Genomic DNA, 21,016 nt, shown 5'->3' with positions numbered 1-21,016 from the left:
TTTTTTTTATGCTATAAGTTTGAGATATGAGTTGAGAAATAAAAGGCAGAGATAGAAGAGAGGAGTTTTCTGTTCTTACCATATTCATCAGTCATTTTCTTGGTTCATAAAAAGCTTCAATTCCGGACTGTTTGCTGGTGGCTGCTTAAACTGGCAAGTGACTCATCCATGAGACACTTCAGAGGCCATAATAGGGCTGTCTTTATAATAGATAACATGAATGTTTAAAATTAATAGTGTGTTTTTTAATGCAGTGTGTAATCTTCTTAAAAATTTATCTGCAAGTGATAGATGCAGAATCTTGTTAAATACCTATTTAAATCTTTTGTCTATTTTTAAATTGAGTTGTTTTCATAATCTTGTATATAATAACTAGAGTTTGTTATATATTCTATTAATAGATAGAACTCTTTTGTTTAATATGTGATTTAAAAATATTTTTCCCAAATCTGGAGTTTCTCTTTTTCACTCTCTCAACAGGGTCTTTTGTAGAAGAGAAATTTTTCTTTTGATGAAGTCCAGTCTATTTATTACATAATTGCATTTATTTCTTTCTGACCGCTCGGTCTTCACTGCCGCGTGGGCTTTTTCTCTAGTTGCAGCCGGCAGGGGCCGCTCTCCAGGGACGGTGCACAGGCTTCTTGCAGAGCACAAGCTCTAGGGCACGGGCTCAGCAGTCGTGGTCCAGGCCTGGCGTGTGGGGTCTTCCCAGATCAAGGATCAGTCCCTGGCTCCCACAGCGGGAGGCAGCTTCTTTACCACCGAGCTGCCAGGGAAGCCCCTGTTTTATGGTTTTTTAATTCTTAGATCTGGGATGTAAGTAGAGGTAATTTGTTAAGGTGGGAGGTGAGGTTGAGGTTTGTTTTTTGCCTATGAGTTTCCAGTTGCTCCAGACCATTTGTTGATGAGATTTCCTTTTCTGTGTTGAATAGTCAAAAACTAATTGGCTGTGGTGGAAACAACCCCAAATAGATGGACGCATGAGTAGATGAGCGATATATGACTGTAAAAAGGAACAGAAGTACTGACACATGGATGACTCTTGAAAATATTAAGTGAAAGAGGCCAATTGCAAAACGCCATGGAGTATGTGATTCCGTTTACATGAAGCATCCAGAACAGGCAAATCTAGAGAGACAGAAAGTATGTCAGTGACTGCTTAGGGCAGGCAGAGGAGGAGGGTTATAGGGGTGGTGGCTCAAGGGTATGGGCTTTTCTCTCTGTGGTGATCTCTGACTGTACTGAACACCTTTGAAGCATGCATTCTTAATGGGTGAATTGTAAAATATGCCATATAAAATTGTTTAAAAACAATTGACCATGTTTCTGTGGATCTGTTTCTGGCTTGTTTTATTGATCTTTATTTTTCTCCCTTCACCAGTACTGTACTGTTTTGGTCACTGCAGATTTACAATAAGTCTTTAAATAGGTAGTGTGATTCTTTCAAATTTATTCTTTTTTGTCAAAAGTATTTCGAGCTCTTCTAGTGCCTTTGCCTTTCACTATAAACTTTATAATCAGCTTGTCTGTATTTAGCAAAAAAAAATCCTACTGGAATTGATTGGAACTGAATTGAATATAAAGATCAGTTTTTTTGAGAATTGCTTTCTTTCTTGAGGCTGATAATTCATGAATATGTTTTATCTCCCAATTTATTTAGGCTGTCTTTTTATTTCTTTCATCAGAGTTTTTTTTTAAGTCTTCAGCATCTATATTTTGTCAGATTTATGCAACATATCTTTGGGGGAAAGATTATTGTAAATGATAAATTTTTTGATTTTTTGGTTTTGAATTGGTCTTTGCTAGTATACAGAAATGTGATTAATTTTTGTGTGTTGAACTGTGTCCTGTAACCTTGCTGAAATGTGCTTAGTAGTTGAAGTAGTTTTTTTTTTTTAAGATCCTTGGGATTTTTTTTGTAGACAATGATATCATTTGTGAATGAGGACAGTTACATTTCTAGGGGTTTTCATGGTTTATCCTTTACATTTCTTTAGGATCTGGGGTCTGAAGTGATTCATTTGTAACTCCTGACAGTGGTAGTGGTGATCCTGTCTCTCTTCTCTTTAAGACTGGCTAGTACTGACCTTTTCAGAGAAGCAGCTTTTGGTTTCATTGGTTTTTCTCTGTTGATTTTTCTCTTTTCAATTTCATTGATTTCTGTTGTTTGCATCTTTCTCCTTGCTTTTGGTTTATTTTGGCTTTTGCTGAAGTTAAGGCAGAAGCTTAGATTATGATTTTAGATCTTCTTTGTTAAAATGACATCGAATGCTGTGGATTTTCTTTAGTTTTGTATTATCTGCATCCCACAAATTTTGGTATGTTGTATCTTTTGTTCAGAATTTTTTTTTTTAAGACTTTCTCTTCTACCCATGAATTTAGAAATGTATTTGGAGATTTTCCTGTTGTCTTTCTGTTATTGCTTCTTGTTTTAATTCTGTTCTAGTCAAGAGAGCATACTTTATACAATTTCAGCTTTTAAAAATTGTTGTTTTGTTAGCGTATGGTTTATTTTGGCCTATGTTCCATGTACACTTGGAGAGAATGTATATCCTGCTATTATTGGGTGTGGTGTTCTATAGATGTCAGTTGTATCCAAGAGTTTCATGTTTTTCAGTTTTATATTCTTGGAATTTAGGAGTGTTGAACTCCAACTATAATTTTGGATTTGTCTCTTTCTCCTTTTACTACTGCCAGCTTTGCTTTATGTATTTTGAAGGTCTGTTGTTGGGTAGGTTGTGCTTTTTCTTGGGAGTTGACTCTTTTATCATTATGTAATGTCCCTTTTTATCCCTGATTATTTTCTTCACTCTGAAGCCTCCTTTGTCTGATAGTAGTATAACCACTTGTACTTTCTTTTAATTAGAATTTGCATAGTACTTTTTTTTTCTGGCTTTGTACTTTTAGCCTATTTAATGAGCATTATATTTAAAGTGAGTTTCTTACGGACAGCATATGGTTGGAGCATGATAGTTTTGTCTCTTCTGACAGTCTGTCTTTTATTTGGTCTAAACTATTTGCTGCTGCTGCTGCTGCTACTAAGTCGCGTCAGTCGTGTCCGACTCTCTGCAACCCCAGAGATGGCAGCCCACCAGGCTCCGCCGTCCCTGGGATTCTCCAGGCAAGAACACTGGAGTGGGTTGCCATTTCCTTCTCCAATGCATGAAAGTGAAAAGGGAAAGTGAAGTTGCTCAGTCATGTCTGACTCTTCGCGACCCCATGGACTGCAGCCCACCAGGCTCCTCCATCCATGGGAGTTTCCAGGCAAGAGTATTGGAGTGGGGTGCCAGTGCCTTCTCCAGAACTATTTGCATTTAATGTAATTATTTACATATTTGGTTTTAGAGCTGTCAGTTTTTGTATTCTGTTTATTTTCCTGTTTGTAATTTCTTTCTTTCCCCTCTTCTGGCTTCTTTTGATAGTCTGAACATTGTTTTGTCTTCCATTTTAATTATCTTTTGTGTTTTTTCCTAAATGTCCAAAGTTCTTTATGTGATTGCCATGGGGATTATGATGTGCATAGTTTTTTACAATCAGCTTAGAATTAACATTTTACCAACTTGAAATTCATGTAGAAATGTTACTACTTTATAGGTCCCTTAACCTCTTCTCCTTCATTTATTATAGTTGTCTTATATCTACGTTTATTAAAAACGGTACCAGACAATGTTGTCTTTTTTGCTCTTAACCATCAAATACATTTTAAAGATTCAAGGGAATAGTCTCTTGTATTTACCCATTTAAAATTTTTTTGCTGTTTCATCCTTGACATTCCATGTTTTCCTGTGGCACTGTATACCTTTTGTTTGAAAAATGTCTTTTACTATTTCTTTGGAGGCAAGTTTGTTGGCAATCAATTCATTTCCCTCCATCTGAAAATGTTTTTATTTTGTCTTCTGGAGAATATTTTTGTTGAATATGAAATTCTGGTTTGCTAGGTCTTTTCTTCAGCAGTTTAGAAATGTTCCATTTGTTTCTGACCTCCACGGCTTCTCATTAGAACTCTGTAGTCATTCCCATCCTTTCCTCCCCCAGGTAGTAAGGTGTTTCTCTGTGCACTCAGCACTGTTTCTTTTTCAGTTTTGGGAGCTTGGCTATACCATGTCGGATCGCCTTTCTTTTTAAAGCCTGGCCATGCTGCACATGCCGTGCAGGGTTTAGTTCCCAACCAGGGGCTGAGCCTGTGCCCCCTGCAGTAGAAGTGTGGGGTCCTAATCACTGGACCACCAGCGCATTCCCCAGTTTGCATATTTTACTGATCTGTTTTCAAGTTCACTGATTATTTTCCCTTACATTTCTTTGCTGTTATTGATCCCATCCAGTGAGTTTTAAATTTTTCAGTTATTGTACTTTGAATTATAAAATTTCTACTTGGTTTTTGTATAAGTCTTCTATTTCTTTGGTGAGACTTTCTGTTTTTCCATGCATTTCAAGGATAAGTGTTGACTGTTCAGGCATGTTTTAGTAGCTGCTTTAAAGTCTTTGTCAGGTTATTCTGACATCACTGTCATCTTGGTGGTGTCGTTTGTAGCTTCCTTTCCCACATGAGCCAGGAATTTCCTCATACTTCATCTACCCAGTCATTTTGGATTGTACCCCAGATCTTTTGAGTATTGTGTCATCAGACTCTGGATCTTGTTTGGATCTGTGGACGGTATCGATACATTTGTGTGGCAGCCAGCCAGCCTGGCTTGTTTCAGGCCTCAGCTTCGGTGGCCCCAGCTTCTGTGGGTGTTGGCTCACGGTCAGTTTTGCTTTGAGGCCTTTTGCAGTGCTGTCTTGACCTGTCCGCCGATCGCTGCATCCGGCGGCCAGGCTGGCACCTGTGTGGTTGTCTGTTCAGTGCTGAACGTGCTGGGCCTTCTGAGTAGCATCATATTCAGGGCCAGCAGTTCAGGGGTGAGCCTGGCCACCCTCAGTACACCACTTGCTGGGACTGTTTTCCTGATCACGTCCGTCTTTGGAGTCCCCTAACTACCCACTGTCTAGTTCTCTGAGTTTCTCCTTTTTAATTTCCTGACCAGAAAGTGGGGGCTCAGTCTGCTGCCCACCTTCATGACTGCTCCTCCATCAGGGGGTCCAGTCTACAGCGGGACCAAAGCAAATTCGCCACTGTTCAGGGTTATTATTTGCTAAATCCATCTGCTGCTTTTGACTTTTGAGAGTCTACACGTGACTGTTTCAGATATCCTGTCCAGGCTTTGTAGCTGAATTCAGTGAGAGAGGGCAGTGTACCTTTGCTGAATCTTATCCAGAACTGAAACTCTTCAATGGTTTTTAAGATTAATTGTAGATATCCCTACTGTTATGTTATCAGAATTCATTTTTGGTAAGTGAGTCACACATACACCTAACAGAGTTGAACTTTTGCTAGAATATATGATATACATTGTACCAAATAACTTATTTCTGTAATTTTAGTTGCATGCTTTTTTCCCTCCATACAGATGAGGTATTTACTCTTCTTCAGAACTTTATCATGTCTACTACAGAGAGCATTTCTGAATTTATTCTCAGACGACTTACTATGAATGAACTAAGCACTGTAAGTATTTACTTGAGTAACTTCAGTCTTTTCATCAGTATTTTGAGTGATTACTGACTGGCAGACACTGTATTAAGTTGAAAGGAAAAATTAATGTGATATTTTCTTGAAAAGTGGCCTTGGGGGGGCAGAAAAAAATGGAAGATTTAGAGTCTCTTAGTTCCAGTTCAATCGGTGTAACTGATCCTAGGAAAATTATATAGCTTTTCTGAGCCTCAGTTTCCTCATCTGCAACGTGGGGATAAGATAGCTGCTTCCTAGAATTCAGAGAGTACCAAATGGTATAACATATTTGAAGTGCTTAGCATAGTCAATGTATATTTGGTCCCAGGATCCAGAGATTCTGACTTGGCAGGTTTGGGATGGGACTGGGTGTCAGTGCACATAATATATTTCTATATCTGTATGTGATCTTCAAATGAAGTTAGAGTTGAGAACTACCAGTCTGAGGTGAAGAGGATGCTCTGTGAAGATGGGTATCCTCTCTGTCTATGCTCACTGCATAATTGTTCTTTCTAGGACATCTGAAAATAAAATTATAAAGTTTTCTCCTTTTCTTTAGGAATATTTTGAAAATATTAATTTTATAGAAATGCCTATAATTCTTAATTTGGGAGGGTTTGACATTCTCTAGGGCAGATGTTGAAACAGTTACAATCATTATATTGTCCATAGAGTGAGAAAGCATACTTATTTTAACAACTTTTATTAGAACATCCAATTAAGGACATTTGTTTGATAGCTGATAAGCAGGTGTGAAAATACAAAACAGCAAGTTTTATACCAAAAAACCTGAGATATTTTCATAAGGCAAGGAACAAACTCCTCTGGAGGGGAGTGTGTTTATCTTTAGCATTTTTCTTATTCAACAATTGTTAGCAGTATTGCTACACCTAAATTTCCAAGAAAACATTTAATAAAGAAGTAACTTTTCATAATTTGTTCCCCTATCACTTTATTCTTATCAGTATTACTTTTCCATTTTATTATAGAAGTTTTCAGACATACACAAAATTATAGTGAACCTCCTTGTCCCCAAGGAGGGACAGAAATAATATTTTTGTTTGTTTGGAGTCTGAAGCTAAAAATAGCTTTAAAAAGGGGAAAGTTATTGTGTTTGTCTTTGAGATTTTAAAAAATGAACTCATTTCCAAAATAACTTTAAATTATTACATAAATCCACCCTGTAATACATTTGGAATTAGAATTCCCAATTAAGTGCATTTATTTGATAACTTATTATAGTTTAATAAAAGTCTCTTCCCCACTTTCCTTCCCCTCAGCAGCGTGACAGTCAATATTTAACAACAGGCTCTCCTGCAAATGTCCGTTCTCTGATGTGTAGCCGTAAAGTCAGTTCTTCAGGCTTGGTTTGGGTCCCTTCTTTTTTCATTTCCTCCTGTCTAGGTAACCTCATCTGCATACCCAGGTTCAGTTATGCCAGGCACCCTCACATCTGTCTCCACCTCTGACTGTCCTTCTGGCTGAACGCCATTCAGCCAACTGCTGTTTGATAACTTGAGCTGGACTTTCCACACATACAGTGTTTGAAATGGAACCTCTTATCATTCCTATAGGAGGTTATCCACCCTACCCCATGCCCCTAGGTTTGCTTCTCAGGGGATGTGTGTGATCCAACAGGTTTCTTTAAGCCTAAGACTTGGGAATCCTCCCTGGTACCTTTATCCATCACTCTCCCGCTGTGTTCAATCTGTCCCCACGCCCTGGAGTTGTCGCTTCTCTCTGCATTGTATCCTGGCACTTGGCAAAGCGCCTGGCATCTAGTGGTTGCTCCGTGAACACTGATAGACTGAGGGAATTCTGTGCTTCCTGTGTGCCACGGAAGCGCGAGGGTAGAGCACTTGGCACTGTAATAGTAATCAAGGCCACCACTCGGGGCCCGTCTCTTCAGCATGCTTTCTCTCACTTAATTCTTCCCCAAACCTTGTGATGGAGAGATACACCCTCCCCAGTTTACAAGCAAGGAATCTGAGGCCCAAAGAGATTAGGTCTCTTGCCATAGTTCACAGGGCTAGATGAACCCAGTCTGCCTATGTGTAGGCATTTAGAAGACCTGCATTTAATTCTGTTACCCTGCTTACTAGCTCTGAGATGCTGGGTAGGTTGTTTGACCTCTCTGAACTTAGTCATCTTCTCAGGCAAGTGGGGCAGGGACCATTCCTTGTAAGAATGGAGTGTTACAAGTGCCTAAAGCAAAGGAAATGGCAGTTGCCATAGCTGTTATTGTGACGATTTATGCTGTGTGGAGGGCAGGGCTGTGCATCCCAGGCAGTGTGTGTGTTGGGCTTCCCAGGTAGCACCAGTGGTGAAGAACTCGCCTGCCAATGCAGGAGGCTTAAAAGATGTGGGTTCGATCCCTGGCGTGGGAAGATCCCCTGGAGTAGGAAATGGCAACCCACTCTGGTATTCTTGCCTGGAGAATCCTGTGGACCGAGGAGCCTGGTGGGCTACAGTCCATGGGGTCACAAAAAAGTCAAACACGACTGAGCAACTTAGCACACACACAGCCTGGGAGGCTTAGTCCCTGCCATCCATGCTAAGTCTCTCCAGTCCTGCCCAGCTCTGTGATTGTATGGACTAGCCTGCCAGACTCCTCTGTCCATGCGATTCTCCAGACAGGAGTACTGGAGTGGGTGGCCAGTGTGCCTTCCAGGACGCTCATAATCAAGGTGGGGAGCCAGCTGCGTGCTGAGTGAGTCGTGATGTGTGCTGTAACTGTGCTGAACGCAGAGTCACTGTCTCAGCACAGGGAGGCTGTGCTCAGCTCTGCCTGGGGAGTTGATGGAAGGCTTCTTGGAGGAGATGATTTCTCCCCTCTTCAGTGTCATCTTTCAGTACTTTTAGATAAACTAATACACTTTTAGATAAACTGAACTCTCCTGGTTTTGTGAAAATCATGGACCCTGCTTGTTAAGTGTTTTATTGTCTGTCTTAGGTTTCAGATCTGGATCGTTGCCATTTGTACCTGATGGTGTTAACTGAGCTTATAAATCTCCACTTGAATGTTGGGTGGAAAAGAGGCAACCCTATTTGGAGAGTTATTTCTCCTTTGAAAAATGCATCCATTCGCCATCTTCAGGAGATGGACCATGGACAGGTAATCCTCTTTGCTTCAAGGCTTATAGTTATGTTGAATAAGGCATGCATGGAATACATATTTGACTACTAGACAACATTTTGATACACAAAAAGCATCTGCCAAAATTTAATTTTGAAAGTAATACCCTTTGTTCATAATATTTGATGAAGATTGAGACTCCTGTCATAATATATAACATTATATTTTAATAATAGAACAACTCCTGTCATAATAGGTATATAGCAAAGATATGGTGTTCAGTTCAGTCGCTCAGTTGTGTCCGACTTTTTGCAACCCCGTGAACTGCAGCACGCCAGGCCTCCCTGTCCATCACCAACTCCCAGAGTCCACCCAAACCCATGTCCATTGAGTCGGTGATGCCATCCAACCATCTCATCCTCTGTTGTCCCCTTCTCCTCCTGCCCTCAATCTTTCCCAGCTCAGGGTCTTTTCTAATGAGTCAGCTCTTCGCATCAGGTGGCCAAAGTATTGGAGTTTCAGCTTCAACATCAGTCCTTCCAATGAACACTCAGGACTGATCTCTTTTAGGATGGACTGGTTGAATCTCCTCGCAGTCCAAGGGACTCTCAAGAGTCTTCTCCAACAGCACAGTTCAGAAGCATCAATTCTGCGTTCAGCTTTCTTTATAGTCCAACTCTCACATCCATACATGACTACTGGAAAAACCATAGTCTTGACTAGATGGACCTTTGTTGGCAAAGTAATGTCTCTGCTTTTTAATATGCTGTCTAGGTTGGTCATAATTTTCCTTCCAAGGAGTAAGTATCTTTTAATTTCATGGCTGCAGTCACCATCTGCAGTGATTTTGGAGCCCAAAAAAATAAAGTCTCTCACCGTTTCCATTGTTTCCCCATCTATTTGCCATGAAGTGACTTCAGTCTTAAAATCATTTAGATACAGAGAGTGGATTTTCACTAGGTCTTTTACCCAGGTACCCGTCAGGGACACTTTAGGGTGTCCAAATTCAGCAGTGTGGTGTCGGAGCCTCCATACCCTGCCTTCTGCCTCATTTTCTAGCCTGGTCGTGCATAGCCTCTCCCTTTCCTTCCCACAGGACACCTGTGCTGCACTCCTGCCGGGCCACCGCACGGGGCTTCCCAGATCACAAGCGCACGCCGCACCCTGCCTTATCTAGGCCTCCCCTCTGTTTGGTCCTTCAACATACACTGAGAATGCCGTCCCTTCAACATACACTCGCCAGTGGCTGGTCCATCCTTAATGTCCCAGCTCGAATTACATTTTCTCTTAAAGGCCTTGGATTGGTGTCTCATTCTTTCCTTCATTTACCTATTGCTTTTTATGCCTTCATTTTTGTACTTATTTCCATTTTACTTGTTTTTGGAATAATTTATGTGTATATGTCTTCTCCATTAGATTTTAGTACCTAGAGGCGTTTCTTAACATGATATAATAAGATGTAGTGGTTATGAGCACAGGCTTTAGAATTAGACTTCCTGGTTACAAATCCTGGCTTTATCCTTACTAGCTGTGTGACCTTGGGGAACTTACTTAACCTCTCTGTGCTTCATTTACTGCATCTGCAAAATGAGGGTTATAGGGTTGATGTGAAAATTAAAGCTAGCTCATTACTGGTAAACCTCTAGAACAGTACCTGGCACGTGGAAAGTCATCAATAAATGTTAGCTCTTTGCAATTAACACATGGTAAGAGTTTTTTAAAGTTGAGCTGAATCATAATCCAGTCTGGGCTGCTAATTAAAATAGCTCCTTAATTCCATTAATAATCTAATTTTTGAAGTAGTTTTCAAGAAATGTCCTAGAAGAAAATTATAAGGAGGACTGATTAATCCTTCAGTATCCTATCCACTGCATATTAGCGTAATGAAGGGACATTGTGAGTTCTGAGTGTGGACCAGAACCATGAACCAGACCTCAGTGATTTTTTACAGATTGGCTTGCTTTCTTTAGTGATTCACTGAATTGCATGAAGGTTAACAGGGACCATATTATGCAACTCAAAAGTAACCCTGCATTTTATTTCCTGTATTGGCGGTGTTGCTGAGTAAAATTGATCTGTAGAGATACTCAGTTTACTTTGGGGGTGGGATGGAATAAGTACTAGAGGGTTCCTTTCTGTAGAGGTGTTAGTGGTGGACAGTCCTGGGGAGAACAGCTTCGATCTCTCACAGAGCCTGTCTAGGTTCTGGCCTGCACTTCTGGTTAGAGATTGATTTTCTCTCTGTATGTACAAAGCCAGGCTGTCTTGGTCTCCTTCCTTTGTGCTCCTACATGTAGAGTTCCAAGCGCTTTATGTGAAATAACCAGTTTATTTAATTTTCACAATAATTCTGTGAAGTAGATTCTGTTACTGTCGCCATTGTACAGCAGAGTAAACCAAGGTGAGGTGTGTGTCCACAGTCAGCAGGGGGAAGTGCACAGTCAGGGGTCAGACCTAGGCTGTGCGGTTCACGAGTCCAGCTCGTATCAGTAACTGCTGTGCTGCGTCACCTGGCCTAAAGCAGGATACAGCTGACTGAAGGAATTGCGTATGATGTGCAGGGAGCCCTGTTTTTTCCTTTTTAAATGAATGAATGTCTCTCTCTCTCTCTCTCTCTCTCTCTTTTTTGGTGGCACCAGGTGGCATGCAGGTTCTTAGTTCCCTGTGCCCTCTACAGTGGGAGTGCAGAATCTTAACTGCTGTACAGCCGGGGAAGTCCCCCCACCTTTTGTTTTTAATTCTAGTTCAGCCAAACAGTTGAAATAAGACTCACTCATAGGAAAGTTGTACCCAAATTGTCTTTTAGTGAATTACTGAATTGTTGTTGTTGTTCAGTCACTAAGTCGTGTCTGACTCTTTGTGACGCCATGAACTGCAGCACACCAGGCTTCCTATCCTTCACTGTCTCCCTGACTTTGCTCAAACTCATGTCCATTGAGTCAGTGATGCCATCCAACCATCTCATCCTCTGTCGCCCCCTTCTCCTCTTGCCTTCAATCTTTCTCAGCATCAGGGTCTTTTCCAGTGAGTCGGCTCTTCGCATCAGGGGGCCAAAATATTAGAGCTTCAGCTTCAGCATTGGTCCTTTCAGTGAATATTCAGGGTTAATTTCCTTTAGACTGGTTTGATCTTGCTGTCCAAGGGACTCTCAAGAGTCTTCTCCAGCACTACAATTCAGAAGCATCAGTTCTTGGGCACTCAACGTTCTTTATGATCCAACCCTCACCTCTGTACATGACTACTGGAAAAATCATAGCCTTGACTGTGTGGACCTTTGTTAGCAAAGTGGTGTCTCTGCTTTTTAATGTGCTGTCTAGGTTTGTCATAGCTTTCCTTCCAAAGAGCAAGTGTCTTCATTTTGTGGCTGCAGACACTGACCACAATGATTTTGGAGCCCAAGAAAATAAAATCTGTCATTGTTTCCACTTTTTTCCCATCTGTTTGCCATGAAGTGACGGGGCTGGATGTCATGATTTTCATTTTTTGAACGTTTGGTTTTAAGCCCACTTTTTCACCCTCCTCTTTCACCTTTTTCCAGAAGCTCTTTAGTTTCTCTTCACTTTCTGCCATTAAAGTGATATCATCTGCATATCTGAGGTTATTGATATTTCCCCCTGCAATCTTGATTCCAGCTTGTGACTCATCCAGCCTGGCATTTTGAATTATGTACTCTGCATTTTAAGTTAAATAAACAGGATAACAGTGTACAGCCTTGAGGTACTCCTTTTCCAATTTTGACCCAGTCTGTTGTTCCATGTCTGGTTCTAATTATTGCTTCTTGTCCTGCATACAGGCTTCTTGGGAGACAGGAAAGGTGGTCTGGTATTCCCATCTCTTGAAGAATTTTCCAGTTTGTTGTGATCCACACAGTCAAAGGCTTCAGCATAGTCATTGAAGCAGAAGTAGATGTTTTTCTGGAATTCCCTTGTTTTTTCTGTAATCCAGCAGATGTTGGTCATTTGATCTCTTGATTCCTCTGCCTTTTCTAAATCCAGCTTGGATATCTGGAAGTTCTCAGTTCACACACTGCTGAATTTTTATCACCACTTTGTTTGTTCACCACCAGTTTGTGCAGAAATGGTACAACCAAGCGACGTATGTTGGATTTCCTTTTTTTTCCTCTGATATTCAGCAGCAGGCACCAAGCAGAAAAGGTGGGCACGAGATTCTGGCAGACTGGAGTTCACGTCCTTACTGGTTACAGAAGGTTGTCCCGTTTCCTCCCCAGGAGCCCACACTGGGCAGACAGATGCAGAGAGCCGCCAGCATGGCTGCGTTGGCCATGGTGTGTGAGGTCCTCAGCCAGAAGCCAGAGCTACAGCCGGACTCTCTGGATGCGGGTCCCCCAGAAATGTTCATCTCATCACTCCAGCTCAATCAGACTCTGCAGAAGCCCCACACGGAGGGGGAGAGCAGGTGCGTTCACCACTTGGAGAGCAGCATGTACACGAAAGGCTTCTTTTTGCTAATGTTTAAAAATCCACTTTTGTCTCAGTCATTGAGGTAATTAGTGGTCGCTCACCCTTACTTAAAGAATTATTTAAGCTTTGAGAACAGGCTTCATTCAGACGATAATATATTATCACATTATTTATCTCTATTACTGGAAACCCATTAACTTTTCTGCATTTAGTTTTCAGTGAGTCATTTAAAGTGAGTGAAAACACCTGCTTTCAGAGTAGTTAGGAAATTGAGTTTTCTGCGGTTTCCTTGTTTTTTGCTAGACAGAATAATTTAATAATGACTGTCTAACTTCTCCCCTTGTAAGGATATTGTGCTGCTACATGCAAAAGAAATTGAGACAGACCTAAGGAAGGATGGGGTTTGTGACTTAACTTTATTGTCTCAGTTTTTTTGAAGAGTCATCATCTTCCCAAGGATGGGGGAAAATAGTTGCACAATATATTCACGATCAGTGGGTCTGCCTCTCTTTCTTGTTGAGAAAATGTGACACCCTTACACCAGCCTCAGAGGGTGAAGTTCCGGTGGCAGTACGGACTTTGCAGTCTGCACGGGAAGCCCTCACGGTTCTTCCTTCCGAGCAAGTCTTACCTGTGCTCCACTGTATGAAAATTTTGGTTCCCAAGGTAAGACGTAGTGAGACATAAATTGAAGAATAACCATAGGAACAGACATCAGTTTCTGAAATTGTGATAATCATGTGTTTCTTTCTTTCTATTTTCCCCTACCAGCTTCTGACCACCTCTGAATCACTCTGCATAGAATCTTTTGACATGGCATGGAAAATCATAGCCTCTTTAAGCAACACTCAGCTGATATTCTGGTCTAATTTTAAAGCTTTTGTTCAGTTTGTTTTTGATCCCAAAGTTCTTACCATCGCTGCAAAAATGAAGGGCCAGGCATATTTCAAAATAAAAGAGGTAACTTTTAAAAAATTGAGATGAAAATGCCCATAAGATTTAGCATCTTAACCATTTTTAGGTGTCCTGTTTTTCAGTTGTGTTAACTTTATTTACATAGCTATGACAGATCCCGAGAACTTTTTCATCTTGTGGAACTGAATCTCTGTCCCCGTTAAACATCCCCCCCTTCCATCCCTCCCCTCACGCCCCTGGCAAGCCACCATTCTGCTTTTGGTTTCTGTGAATCTAATTGCTTTAGAGAAAAGAGGGAACTTTTTGTTTTCATTTTAATTTGTGTAGCTTGTAGCACATGAGGAAGAGGAGAGGTGTATTTGTAACTCCATATTAGTTTGCTGTTAGTTTTTCATTCAGTCAGTAAATATTTTGACCCTCTTTTAGTGTCATAAGTAAGAACAAGAAAATCTGTTAGATATAAAGGAGTAGGTGCAAAATGGTAGCCCATGAACCATACCTGCCTTCCAAATTTGGTTCATCTAATCAAATTAAAACTTTTTTAATAGTTGCCAGCTTTTAAGAATTGGGAAATTTGCACAAAAATCTCTATTTCTTCTTCTCTTGGAAAATTGCATGACTGGCCAGCTCTGGTTGTTTCTACATGAGAGCAGCGGCTGGGTGCTGCCTAGTACTTGACTCAGGTGGGCACGCCCTTTCTGCTGCTTCGCTGCAACCACGGCTTGATTTCTTCTGGACCCTGAGGGCCAATTCAGGTGCCATTTGTCAGTGCATCCGTGCCATTGCTTTTCTCGTACAAAGAAATATTTCTTTGAATATAACCTTATTGAAAGGGCTTTCTGGTTTCTGGAGCCATTTGTGTTTACAGTCACTGGTGCGCAGGAGGGGACATAAGGCAATGGGACTGCGTCATGCCTGGGCTGCACGTGCACTCCCGATCCGAAGGGGGCGACGGAAGATAAGTCTGTATGTCGCCCTGCCGTCACTGCGCTGCCTCTGTCCTTTCCTGCCGCACAGCACACACTTAGAGATGGTGGCTTCTTTTGCTTTGGGGAAAGGGAAGCCTCTGGCAAGTGTAAAGAAAACTGAACATGTCAAGGATGAGGTGTTTTTTCTGCCTTTCATTCTATTCACTTTGGACAGTTGTTCCTCTGGGAAGGTTCTGGGTGAAATCAGTATCAATAACATTTTATTTATTTTTAGTATTAAGAAATGAAAAATTAGCATTCCGTGATTGGTTTTCATCTTTCAAACGATAAAAGAGTTTTCAATTTTTTAGACTATTTATGGTTATGTTGAAACTATCATTTGGAAGCCATTCAAGTAACAAGTTTTGGCAACACAGATTAAAAAGAAAAAACTCGATTGATCAAATGATAAAGTAACTGTTGTATTTCATTACAGATTATGTACAGGATAATTGAAATGTCTGCTATAAAAACTGGAGTCTTCAATATCCTGATAAGTTATTGCTGCAGATCTTGGGTAGTTTCTGCTTCCAATGTGTCTTTATCAATTGCTAAAAATTACAGTGAACTTGTCCTTGAGGCATGTATATTTGGAACTGTGTTTCGGCGTGATCAAAGGTAAAAGATGCCATTATTGCAGCCTCTCATAATTTTTTATATTAAGTATCTATTTGGGTAGAATTGTGCCTTTATATTAGCGGAGAAGAGTACTCCAGTACTCTTGCCTGGAAAATCTCATGGACGGAGGAGCCTGGTGGGCTGCAGTCCACGGGGTCGCTAAGATTCAGACATGACTGAGCGACTTCCCTTTCCCTTTTCACTTTCATGCATTGAAGGAAATGGCAACCCACTCCAGTGTTCTTGCCTGGAGAATCCCAGGGACGGGGGAGCCTGGTGGGCTGCCGTCTCTGGGGTCTCACAGGGTCAGACACGACTGAAGCGACTTAGCAGCAGCAGCAGTGCCTTTATATTAAGACTTTCAATTAGAAAAATATTACTTAACTTTTTATTTGGGACTTTAATTTTTTTCCTCTAAAACTTGTTCTTTGTTGCATGTTTTTTATGGAAAGACTTATTCAGGATGTACAGACGTTCATAGAAAATCTTGGACATGAGTGCGCAGCAAATGTTGTTATTGAAAAGTAAGTGTGGTGGGTCTTCTGTATCTTGATATAAATGGACTATTCAAAATATAGCACATGAGAGATATTCTGTGTAAGATATTGCGTGAGCCTTCACAATTGTTAGAAATTATATTCCCTTGCTAATGTATTTTCTTCAGATCTGTCACTGTTTACTGAAATTTGATAAACTTAAAAATTAGTGCAGAAGTCCGGCATAAATAAGGAAATAACCATGGGAAGCATACAATCCCTATTCCTCTTTTCTGGGTGGAGGACTGACCATCAGAGCACAAGTTTATTCTTTTTTGGTTAAAAATCACTATTCACCAATCGCTATGCTCACGCAAAAACAAAATTAGTTGAAATAGACTCTAAAATTTTGATGTCTGGGATAAACCTCTGATTGATCTACTGCTAAAATCATTGAGATTTTTAAAAGTTTTTATTTTCTCACATAATTTTCAAAACTTTGTGTGTATAGGTGTTTATAAATAGTATTGTCATGAGTTTAGAGTTTAGGACAATAAATGATGATTGTGTCTAGTTACCAAAAGTTAATTATTCTGAGAGTCATACTTGTGTTTTAAACCATCTGCCACTTTTCATTAAATATATAAATTTGTCATTGCTCATTGTCTTAATTTTTTGTTTTCTTGGCTGCTTTAGTATGACAATAAGTAAAAATTTTCAGTTGATGGTTCCAAAATATTTTGATTTCTACTAGACAGACGTAGTTAATTTAAAATAACACTGGTTCACATTATAACAGTTTTAATGGACTTGGAAATGCGTACTAACAATTTCAGTGAATTTATCTTTCCACACCGGATACTGAAAACGCTGGGCTGCTCAGCACACAGCGTTTCCTGAGTTTGCCGTTCACTTAGAGACACGCATTCACAGTGCCCAGTGAGAAGAGCATGCTGCCGATGTGTATTCTGGCCTCTGGGCAGGAGGCGTCTGTGGTCCTCCAGGAGCCGTGTCATGAGCTGTGATCTCGTTTGTCCACAGATAAGATATTATTGACTCAGTATCACTGTGTGCATTGTTTTACCAAAAGTCTGGGTAAATTTGGGTTCTTTCAGACTTTTTGTACAGGCGCTCCTGTTGATGTATTTTATCTTCCACTGTCTATCCTAAATTTAAATTTATCCTAAGTGTTTATCCTAAATTGTCATTAAATATGAAGCTACTTAAGATTTTGTATTTCAAAACTAACATCTTACATGGTTTTTTTTTATTTTGAAGATGTATTAACATCATCTATCATTTTATGTATTTTAGTACCAAAAGAGAAGACCATTATGTGAGAATTTGTGCCGTCAAATTCCTGTGTTTATTAGATGGCTCAAATATGTCTCATAAGTTGTTTATGGAAGATCTTGCAATCAAGCTATTGGATAAAGTAAATATGCTTTATTTTAGCTTAAAGTATCTTAACTTGCTTAAAGCACTGGCAGTGACGTAACAAAAGTAAACGTAGCATTTGACTGAGTTTAGACGAAACAGACCATTAAGGCAGGAGAGAGCTCTGATAACCCAGAAGGGCGTGGCGCTGCAGCTCTCCTGCAGGTCCCATTTTTCCAGACGTACGTAGTCAAGGGGCTGGAGAATCCCATGGACAGAAGAGCCTGGTGGGCTGCAGTCCCTGGGGTCGCAAAGAGCCGGACACGACTGAGCAGCTAACACTTTGACTCTCAGTGTACGGCTAACATCTCAGTCTCCTCTCGCCCACATGACCCCTCAGCTCCTCTAACGGGGCACGAGGAGAGAGAAGGACAGTTCCAAGTACTTTAATATTAAGCACAGGCGTATGGTTCCTTTCCTAATTTTAAAAGAAGATAAGTTTTAAAAACAAAAGCAGGTAAATGCATTGTTCTGAAAGGAAACTTTAAAAAATGTCGTAAGGAAAAATAAACCGTGTCATAAGGAAGTGTCTTTTTTATCCTTCTACCTTTCAAATAATAGGCTCCTTTGCTCAGTTTATACCTTTTAAACTTGAAGTTGTCATTGATTTTGTTTTCATTACTCACAAATTCAGTAGATAGTTTAACATTGACCCCTCCCTCCCTCCTTCCCTCCCAGGATGAGTTGGTGTCCAAATCGAGAACTCGATACTATGTGAACTCTCAACAACACAGGGTGAAAAACCGAATATGGCAGATTCTGCTTGTACTTTTCCCCAAATTTGATCAGGTATAATGTTAATTATATTTGTACCTTTAAGCATAATGTTTTCATATGGAAGCTGTTACATGCTTCTTTAAAACGGAGAAGTAAGCTGCTTAAAATATGTATTTCAGTTCTTAAAGTTATTCAGAAGTTTAATAGAATATTAAGACAGGTGTCATGGAAGTAAATTGGAAACTGATTTAAATGGTCCCACTTAACATATTTTTCCATTAGTATTTTATTATAACATTTTAACATATATTTATGCCACAATAAAACTTTAAGCTTTTTTTTTTTTAATAGTGACTGTTTCTTAATTAAAATTAATAGCCATTCACAGTGGTTAGGACTTCAGATTTTCACTGCTGTGGCCTGGATTTAATCCCTGTTCAGGGAACTGAGATCCCGCAACCCACGCAGCATGGCCAAAAAAAATATTAATAGCCATTTCCAAGTTGATAAGACACTAGATTTGAATTGTTCCCATCACGAAAAAAGAAATTATTATGTGACATGATAGAGGCATTAGCCGATGCTGCAGAGGTGATGGCCATATTGCGGTAAATAAATGCATTGCATCAACATTCTGTAAACCTTCACCTTTTTATATGTTAATTATAGCTCAGATTTTTAAATTAATAATGATAACAGTTTAATTTGTCAACTTTATTTTTCTCAGAATTTCTTGAATAAAATTATTGACAAGATTTTCCAGGCTGGCTTCATCAATAACCAGGCATCCATAAAATATTTTATAGAATGGATTATTATACTGATTCTTCATAAATTCCCTCAATTTCTTCCGAAGTTCTGGAACTGCTTTTCTTATGTAAGTAGAGGAATTGTTTTCATGTCTTTTTAATGAAAAGATTTGGGCTATGTTGGGACATTGTTTCACTTTATAGATTTTTTCCGTTGCCCTGCCCCTAATATATTGACATCCTAAATTGTGTTTGCAGGATTTGAATTAATTTAGGAGACAAAGCTCTGGCATTTATCTTGAGTAGAGCATAATTTTTATTTGAGAGCTTTTCTATTCCAACAAAACAAAGATGGAAAAGGCTTCTGTTATTAAAAAATATGGGAAATAGGTGCCTTCTATATTTTTATTTACTGAGCAGTGTCTTTGTTTGATCTTAGAGATAAGAACAATGAGTCTCCCTTCTATACACAGTCTCTCCTTAACCAAATGATTTCTCATCTCTTGTTGGTAATGATGCTGAGCTGCTCATTCCCCTCCTGTAACCACCTATCTACTGTTTTTCCTGGTTATGCCAGGCTGGGTGATTCTGCATGTGGTGTCTGCTGGGCTGGGGGCTGCAAACGGCTTCTTCCCCCATGCGTTTTCACTTCAGCCACAGTCGAGGGGCCAGCCGAAGTGCCAGGCACCACTATCTCAACATGTCTCCAGCTTGGAGGCCAGACCTCTCTCTGGTGCACAAGGTTCCAAGAATGAGCATTTCAGGAGGATGCGTCCCCGTGTTCTCATGCTCCCCTGGCCTCTGATCGCATCCTGCTTTTGGATGGCTCATCAGCCCATAGCAGATGCATGACCAAGCCCCCAGCCGGGGGAGGGTCTGGATTAGGGCATGAGTGTGGGGAAGCTTGTTTCACTGGGGACCCCTAGGTGACTGAGTACCCCTCTCATCACCTGAGTACCTTTCCTCCTCATCAGCAGGCTGTTTGTACCGTGCTCCAGCCTGAAATGGTCTTCTTTATCATCTTTGCCTGCATAGCGAAGTTTTCCAGATGGAAGCTCACATGTGCTTTGAGTCTTTTCTTAAAGGAAGCTATCTCCCTGAGTACTTTGGATCTCCTTAGTATGGGTTTTTGTAGCAGAGAAATAGTTCTTGTTATAATGGGGATTTTGATTTATTGTTTGATTGGATTTTACCTTTCTTCCCCATAAGACTCTAATCTCCATGAAGGCAAGAATCTTACCCATTTTTGTTTTCCCCTCTTTCTGCAACAGTTACTGGCCCATGGAAGACATGCAGTAACTACTCCTTACATAAAGGGATTAATCATCAAATGTTCCTCTTGGAGCAGTTTCTGAACTGTAGTGTCTATAGTCTCCAGTCCACCTGGCGTTCGTCAGTTTTTTATTGCTAAAATAATGTGTAATTCCAAATCACTTACCAAGAAGGTTCCCAAATTCTGGTTTAACACCTTTACAAGCAGTTTTTCCTTGTGACTTTTACAGGGCCTGCACAGGCCCGTATTTAACCTTTGCTGCTCCCCTCCACTTGGGGACCTTCCCTCCTCTTTGCCTGTGTCTTTGTCTTCTTCGTTTGCACTTGTTCCCTTTCCTTCCTGCTTCCCAAGCCACACCCCGCCCTTCCGACTCTGCAGTGAGCTCACCCTCACCTCCACCCTTGCTCAATCCTTGGTTGAGTGTCTAGTGCCCTTGTGTCTGCTGAGGGTTGCGCTGTGGGCATTTGGCTCTAGGTCATTCCTGTCCTTTATTTGCTTGTGCTCATCTGTTCCTCCTCTAAGCCGTGGCTGCATCAGAGAGGAGCTGGCCTCTCATCACCAACCCCACGGCATCCAGCCTGGTGCCTTGAGGGACATGGGTTCACTGCAGCTGTGAATGACGGTTTGGTGTATCTGATATATTTTCAGGGTGAAGAAAACCTTAAAACAAGCATTTGTACATTTTTATCAGTTTTGTCACATTTGGACATCATTACTGAAAATATCCTGGAAAAGGTGAGTATAAATTGTTTATAAGAAGAGCTCAGGCTTGACCATCAAAATAGAATTTATATATCTGTATGAACTTTCTTCATGTG

General features: G+C 40.5%; 1 protein-coding gene across 10 annotated transcripts in view; it reads left to right on the top strand.

Annotated features, from left to right (window-relative positions):
* Window positions 1-21,016, top strand: part of TARBP1 (TAR (HIV-1) RNA binding protein 1) — a 65,830-nt gene that overhangs the window by 30,693 nt on the left and 14,121 nt on the right. For all 10 annotated transcript variants that reach the window (XR_009598558.1, XR_009598557.1, XR_009598559.1 and 7 more), the window contains 11 exons: window positions 5,448-5,545; window positions 8,502-8,663; window positions 12,853-13,040; window positions 13,474-13,711; window positions 13,817-14,005; window positions 15,365-15,546; window positions 15,999-16,070; window positions 17,337-17,457; window positions 18,138-18,248; window positions 18,904-19,053; window positions 20,847-20,933. Coding sequence is in view for 5 of the 10 variants with exons in the window: in XM_060406715.1 (XP_060262698.1) it covers window positions 5,448-5,545; window positions 8,502-8,663; window positions 12,853-13,040; window positions 13,474-13,711; window positions 13,817-14,005; window positions 15,365-15,546; window positions 15,999-16,070; window positions 17,337-17,457; window positions 18,138-18,248; window positions 18,904-19,053; window positions 20,847-20,933 (1,598 nt within the window). In the remaining 5 variants the exon portion in view is untranslated. The remainder of the gene's footprint in view (window positions 1-5,447; window positions 5,546-8,501; window positions 8,664-12,852; window positions 13,041-13,473; window positions 13,712-13,816; window positions 14,006-15,364; window positions 15,547-15,998; window positions 16,071-17,336; window positions 17,458-18,137; window positions 18,249-18,903; window positions 19,054-20,846; window positions 20,934-21,016) is intronic.

This window comes from Ovis aries, chromosome 25 (assembly GCF_016772045.2).
Source record: "Ovis aries strain OAR_USU_Benz2616 breed Rambouillet chromosome 25, ARS-UI_Ramb_v3.0, whole genome shotgun sequence".
NCBI classification, from domain to species: Eukaryota; Metazoa; Chordata; class Mammalia; order Artiodactyla; family Bovidae; genus Ovis; species Ovis aries.
This window is presented reverse-complemented; position numbering and strand designations above follow the sequence as displayed.